Genomic DNA, 7,219 nt, shown 5'->3' with positions numbered 1-7,219 from the left:
CTCTCCCTTCTTACTCTGTGGAGCTTTCGCATAGAAATCAGTATTCCTGTGTACATTTATTGGTGAAATTTGTTAACATTAAGTTCAGAGCTCTGGCTTCATCCTGAGTCCACCTAAAACTCAAACCACTAATGAGTGTAGTTTTTTCATTTTGTACACGTTCTGCCAATTTAGCTTACGTAGCTTTGTGATTCCCAAAGTCACCACTAGATGGAGAGCACTGGTTTTATCATCTCAGTTCATGTCCAAGGAGTTCGGCTTAGTCCTGGTTTTATTTGCGAATTCTGTGGATTTGCCTACCTGCTTAAAGGTATTAGTAACCCCCCAGTCAGTACTCAGAGCACTTCCCCCGTCATTCTCGGACACGAGCGGAGCGGCAGAGACTTTTGATTCTCCCAAAGCATGTGTGCCTAGCTGACTTTGACAGCTTTGCCTGCTTTGTGGTTCTGGCTCTCCTGCTGCCATCAGATGCCCAGCTCATGGTCTATCTAGTGCTGCTCTGGCATTTTTTTGTGCTTTCTGCTGGTGATGTTGGTATTTACTATGGCCCCCAAGTGTAGGGATAAAGTGCCGGGTAGTGTTCCTAAGGCCAAGGAGGCTGTGATCGTGTGTCTTGTAGAGCAAACAGGTGTTTTAACTAGCTTCTTTAAGGCCTGGGTTATGTGCTGGGCCGCCCTGAACTTACGGTAAAACAATGATACGTAATATGGTGTCTTTAACACACCTTAACACGTAAGACAGGATTGTGTATTGATTTGTTTACAGAATTGTAACTAGAGCTTCACGGGAATCTAAACCCTTTATTTCCTCTAGGAGCAAATGGTTCAGTCTCCACTAATTTGATGTCCATGGTGACTTCATAGACTATAAAATTACCCCAAATAAGAGGACCAACTACATTTAACAGTCTTCAAACTCAGATTGTCCTGGCTTTTGGGTAGGCAAAAACAAATTCCTTCAAACCCCTCTCCCTACCAATTTACGTACTGTACACTTTTCATTGTTACTACTACATTGTCAGTAGTAAAGTGAACGGTTGTTACAGAGTGACAGGAGAATTTTTGTGTTATGGTAAGTCAACGAAAAAGGACATGTTGGGAGAAGCTGACCATTCTAAGAAAGGAGTCTTGTTTTCTGGTATTTTTTTAAACAAATGATAGAGTCTTAATCTTTGCATTAGTGAAAAATAATGGGGTGTTGAAGTAATAAATTAGGTAACTTGGTACTTTACATACTGTGATCAAACTCCATGCTATTAACCCTTTTAAAATACACCACAATTTTTATTGTAGGCCATTTGAAAACCAGCGCACTGTCCTAGACGTGGCTGGGTTTGGGATGGAGCTGTGGCTTACCTTCCTTAGGCTCTACAGTTTGATATGCCAGACCATTCAAGTGCTGTTCTTTGAGTGTCTTTGCCTAAATATTTTTCTGCCATTCCTCTGTGTGCAATTATCTGGTCCCTCCACCTAAAGTAGGAGACAGTTCGTGAAGTGGGAAGCCCTGAGCAACAGTAGAGCCCACAAGTGATGGAAGCCTCTGGGGTGAAGGTTCTACTAAAGGGTTGATTTTTTTTTTTTTTTTTTACATAAACATAACTTCACGCATTGAAGTACTCTCAGGTTTTTGTATTATGAAAAGAACACTTGGGAGTAGGTTTAAATCATTATATTTTATGATTTTGTGAGATAGTTTTTTTTTTTTTTTTTTTTTCTGTGTACCTTGGAGGTAAGGGATTCTCTGTGTGGGAAGAGCTCAGTGAGTGGCTCTGATGTTACTGTCATGGAGACATAGGGTCCGAGGTAATGCAGCAGTGATGTGGGGTACCCGGTGGGTCAGAAAGACCCGTGTTAACTTGTCCTGTCAGGGCTTGGACGACCTCTACGGTGCCGGACCTGGTACCCACCGACAGCTTCGTTCAACATCCCCCCTACACACACACACACACACACACACACACACACACAGACACACTTGTAGAATTGAGCCTCTGGCCTTTCTCAGAGAAGTGGATGTGCTGATATCAGCCATTTTTACTTGTTGACTGACTAATTGCTCTATAGTGTGAATACATTCCTATCATTTGGGTTTTCAGACATGAATTACAAAAAAAGAAACCAAGCCTCCTATGGAAGGCGTCTCAGATGTTGGCAAGTCAGTAGGGAGAAGGCTGAGGGGATGGGATCCCTAACACAGCCATTTTTAAGAGCGGCTTCGAAACTTGAGGGGCACCTGTGAGGGGGCGCTCAGTCAGTGAAGCGTCTGCTTTCAGCTCAGATCATGATCTCGGGGTCCTGGGATGAAGCCCCGCGTAGGCCTCCCTGCTCGGTGGGGAGTCTGCTCCCTCTCCCTCTGCCGTTGCTCGTGCTTGTTCACTCTCAATCAAATAAATAGAATCTTAAAAAGTCAACTTGATTTAGTCGTTTTTTGATAATGCAACTCAGGGGTGGGGCATCTAGGGTGTCGGACCTCAGAGCCTCCTGCTTCTCTTGGAGGCCGGTGGGTGACTACTGTTCTGGGACCTTATGGGAAAGAGGATTGTGGTGGGTGGGCTCTGGTAGGTCTTGGCTTCTCTCCTGCCTGAGTCCAGGCTCATGCACCTGCTAGGCTCCTTCCTATGCTCTTCCATCTTCTACTTGTACAACCAGACTACCCTGGTTTTCCCTTCATTACAACTCCTTCTATTGTTGCTGGAGGCTAAATTTGACATACTTGATGTTATTTTGGTTGATACTTAAATACTCTTCAGATTGAAAACATCCCCTTTGAGATATTCTGAGCAAATCCCTATGTTATTTTTTATCCCTCATAATAACATTTTTGAGAGCTTGCTTTGGGACCGATCAGTAAGGGATTACTATATTCAGTTTGGGCCACGGTGACTGGGACATACATAGAAAGTGTGAAGTCTACTTTGAACCAGCTTGAGAGCTAACCATTTTTAGATATTTTTTTTGTCTCCTCGTGAGATGCCAGATGTTTTATCTGGATCAGAAATGATCCTTGTAGATATAATAAGGATCTGGAGGTCAGCTAGGTGTCCATTGGTGTCCTTTAATTTTATTTGTTCTACTCTTTTTCTGGGACAAGGCTTCCAATCCTTCCAAGCCCAACTCATATCCAGATTGCCCGGTGGGCTCAGGAGATGGATGGTCTGTGGCCTTGATGAAGCAGTGCTTTTTGGGAAAGAGGGAGTTCCACTAGAGAAGCCACACACCAAGGAAGAAAGTTGAGTGGGTCCCTCTTCTTTTTTTCTTGTGGAATCATCCCAGTGCCCTGCCTCTTCCAGAGCTCATGACCCAGCACCGCCAGCATGGACAGGGACGCAAGGAAGCAGTGGTCCACCCCCAAGAGTCCACTGCTGGCTCCAGGTACAGTTCCCGAAATCTGGCTTCATCCAGCCCTTAGCTTGTCAAGTTAGCCTGGCTAGAGTCCAGGGCTGACTGTTCTGCTGAGTCAAGGGCTATGACACTCTGTTCTCCATGGACCTCCACACACCCCTCCACTGTCTGTAGGATGATTTGGAGTCTCCGGTCCAGGGCCAGGAGGTGGGGCTCTGTGAGGACTGGGCTGAGCTGGTCTTCTAGCAAAGATTCCCGCATCACGTCACTGAGTCTGTAGTCGGCCTGGGCCAGCAGCTGCAGGTGCAAAAGCGTTTTCTTCTTTATCCTGGAAGGAGAGAGTCAGAGGAGGCAAGTAAGTAAATGTGAAGAGAAAAGGCTTGCCTCAACTTTCCCCACAAACAGCTGTCGTAGCTGTTCTGGGAGCCTTCTCTCCCCCAGTGTTTCCTCAAGCACATGTGAATGAAAACTGGGGAAAAGGAAATAAGTGACCTGTTCACAACATCTTAAGGAGATTTAAAGCCGCTGACAGAAGTTTCTGGTAGGTGAAATGATGAAGATATTTGCCATCTCAAAAGCCATAGATACCCTCCACCTCTAAGCTGTTTTCTTGCCAACTTTATAATATTTCTCTGTATCAGACTATTGGATGGAAATGGGGTGGAACCAATCTCGACTTGAGGATTTTGATTTCATTTTATGTGAGAATCTTGACTTGCACTCAGATGTGTAAGCCGCTTAATTGTCTGACTTGTCATCAATAACCACTGCCTGTCCTACTCAGGAGGAGAGGGAGGGATGGAGGGAGGCACGTTTAAATGAGCCGAAAAGTGGAAAAAGAACCTGCTTTGCTCAGTTTTCCAGCTAGAAATAAATGAGGTGGTTTTGCTAGGCACGCAGCACGTATTTCTAGTTAGCTCGGAGCAGGCGGGCCATTTCACAAGCCTGACTTCGAGAGGTATGGAAGTGGGTTAGACATTCTCTAGCGAATGGTGGCCAAAGGTCAAAGGACTTCCTTTCAATCTGACACGAATTTGTGGGACTTTTTAAAAGATTTTTTTTCATTAAAAAAATTTTTTTTAAAGATTAGTTTTATTTCTTTTGAGGGGAGAGGGGCAGAGAGAGGAAGAGTCTTAAGCAGACTCTGTGCTGAGTGCAGAGCCAGACCTGGGACTTGATCCCATGACCCCAAGATTAGGACCTGAGCCAAAACCAAGAGCTGGATGCTCAACTGACTGAGCCACCCAGGTGGCCCTAAAGATTTTATTCTTAAGTAATCTCTATACTCAACGTGAAGCTTGAATCCACGACGCTGAGATCAAGAGTCTTATGCTCTATCGACTGAGCCAGCCAGGCGTCCCCAGTTTATGGGGCTTTAATCAGGATTTTACTTAGATGGTGAGCAAGTAGTAATATTTACGAGCTTATGTTAAGTGCTGAGCGAAGCAGGGAATCTGATTAGTCGTGTCAAAGACTATCAGGCTCTGTAAGGGTGAGCTCTTCTCTGAGTGGGTTCGAGATTAAAGTTGGCGACTGAAGGGTTTAAAAAAGTCCTCATTCATCCTCTGCTGACAGATGGGAGAGATGGGGGTTGCCGGGGAAAATTCTGTCAGTGGACAAGAAATGAGGTCATTCCTGCTCCCCTACCCACTGGGGGTCCTAGCCCAGTGAACACTGAGACCTTCTGAGCTCGGCTGTGGGGGGATGGAGAGTCACCTTGCCACCTGCCCTGGAGCTGGAGGCTCACCTGCAGCACTGGGACAGCGGGGACAGGATGGAGAGTTCGTCCTGGGAGTGTCGTCCAAACCTGGAAGGGGACATGGGCGTTCAGGGTGGCCTGCAGCACTTCCCTCCTAATGGTTTCCAGTCTCCTCTCCCTCAGCCTTGTTTGGACTCACAGCGCGGGGTAAAGTGCCAGGGGCCATGGAAGCTGCCTCTCCAGCCCCCTCCTTGTCCATCAGCTCCCAAGAGCCTCTGTGCCAGCATCATTCCTTCTTCCTTCCTTCATTCACTCATTCATTCATTCCCTAACTACAGGGGGCCAGACACTGAGGATGGGCCATGCGCTCTGCCCCCCAGACTGAAGCACTGAGTAAAGAAACGTGGGAAACATCAGTCTGTCTCACCAGGATGCTCTCGGGTTGGAGGAGAATCCAGCGTTACTTAGCAAAGATCAGGAGAAAGAGGAACTGGACCAAGTCGGGCCAGGACACAGGGAAGGTGACCATGCAAGGGCCTCATTCTCGGGGGGCCTCGGGGTTGTCCTGAGCAGCTACGGCCGGGAGAGCCGTGTTGGGACGCTTACCCTCTGGCGTTGTCAAGGTGGATGAGGAACCCATCATCCCCGAATTTGGTGAACATCTCATAATGGTGCCGGTCCATATTTCCTGTAAAGGAGGGCGGATGCTTCGGACGTCTGCGTCCTCCCCGGGCACGGAGGCCTGTTCGCAGTTGTCAGGAATCTGAACCCAGGGCCCCACGCTTCCCACGGTTATCAGCGACGGTGCAGAGGGAGAAGGAAGCCAACGGAACAAACAGACCCTCGTGTGGACGGTTTTCACCTGGTGGAAACCTGGGTCCTGGGGGCCAGCCTTGAGTGAGGTGCCCTCTGACCAGGGGAGCACGTTCACCTCTGTCCTCTGGGGCCTCTGGCACTTGGAGGCCGTGGGTCGTGCGAGGTTCCTCGGGCCTCAGAGTCCAGGCTCTGCCTCGTTGCCCAAGGTCACGGCGAATCCCAGCCCAACAGCCGGGGCCAGGGCCACCAAGTGCCCCAGCGGGGACCTACCTATCAGGAAGTCGAAGATGGCCATGTCAATGATGTTGAGGAGGCGGTTGCTGCTGTTGTACGGGTAGATCTGTTTGACGGTGTCGCAGTAAAGCGGATTGACCTCCCACCTGAGGGGGAGAAGAAGTCCTGGGGCTGGAAGAGCCAAGATGGCGAGGTGTTGGGGGCCCTCCTCACACCTGCCCTCGCCCCCCAAGTCCCGGCTCCCTCACCCCAGCCCGGGCTCCCGGCAGCTCCTGGCCTGCAGGCTGTAGGTAGCTGGGTACATGGGGGGCCCCGGGGCAAAGACACGTGGCAGGCTGCAGACTCCACGTGGGGGAGAAGAAGGTTCTGGGTCCTGAGCATCCATTCTGCTGGGCTGGGTTACCGTGGGCCGGAGGGGAGGCGGTGGGGCAGGAGGCCACCTGTCCCTCACCTGCTTCTCTGCAGCTCCTGTCACTGAGCCCCCTGGACCTGGCCCCCTAGTTCTCCTGGACCATTCAGAGCCCCCCTTCCCTTCAAGGCCCCCATTCTCTCTCCCAAGCTCCGGCTGCTAGGATGCCCCCTTGTCCCTCCATCTACTGGGCTCCGGCTCAGCCTTCGCGGGTCTCCTAGGATCTGTCGTGTCCTCCAGGGACCCTTCCCTGTTCACTTCTCTTCCCACTGGGACTATTCATTCATTCAGCTGATAGAAACCAAGTACTACCATGTGCCAGGGGGTGCGCTTGGCCCCGGGGGGCCTGGGGTGGGGGGAACACCTCTGGGGCTTGGCTTTCCGGGGCTTACTCAGGTGGAGCAGGTGGAGCAGGTGTTGCTCCTTCCGGCTCTGCATGTGCTTCTCCGGATTACAGCAAGGGAGCCACTGTGTTTTCATAATCTGGCTACTGGTCTGACGCCCCCCGCCCAGGACTGGGAGCTTCTGGAGGGGAGAGCCTGTGTCTCTCAGTTCCGTACCCCCTCGCACATAAGAGGCTCTTCGTGACTGAGTACCCCAACTAAAGGGGGGAGAACAGGCACAGCTGGCCCCAGGATCCGGACGAGATCAGGAAATGACTGGGGTTTGGGGATCCGAGAGCCAGGCTGGCTGCAAGGCCTTGGTGCAGGGACTGCAGCC

General features: G+C 50.0%; 1 protein-coding gene across 2 annotated transcripts in view; it reads right to left on the bottom strand.

The window, feature by feature from the left end:
• Window positions 1-3,034: 3,034 nt before the first annotated feature.
• Window positions 3,035-7,219, bottom strand: part of FAM20A (FAM20A golgi associated secretory pathway pseudokinase) — a 49,335-nt gene continuing 45,150 nt past the window's right edge. For both annotated transcript variants that reach the window (XM_077853676.1, XM_077853677.1), the window contains 4 exons: window positions 6,127-6,236; window positions 5,647-5,728; window positions 5,089-5,148; window positions 3,035-3,669 (listed from right to left, as the gene is read on the bottom strand). In XM_077853676.1, coding sequence (XP_077709802.1) covers window positions 3,405-3,669; window positions 5,089-5,148; window positions 5,647-5,728; window positions 6,127-6,236 — 517 coding nt within the window. In that variant the 3' untranslated portion in view covers window positions 3,035-3,404. The remainder of the gene's footprint in view (window positions 3,670-5,088; window positions 5,149-5,646; window positions 5,729-6,126; window positions 6,237-7,219) is intronic.

The sequence above is a fragment of the Canis aureus genome, chromosome 16, assembly GCF_053574225.1.
Source record: "Canis aureus isolate CA01 chromosome 16, VMU_Caureus_v.1.0, whole genome shotgun sequence".
NCBI classification, from domain to species: Eukaryota; Metazoa; Chordata; class Mammalia; order Carnivora; family Canidae; genus Canis; species Canis aureus.
Note: the sequence above shows the minus strand (reverse complement) of the source record. Positions and strands in the feature narration are given on the sequence as shown.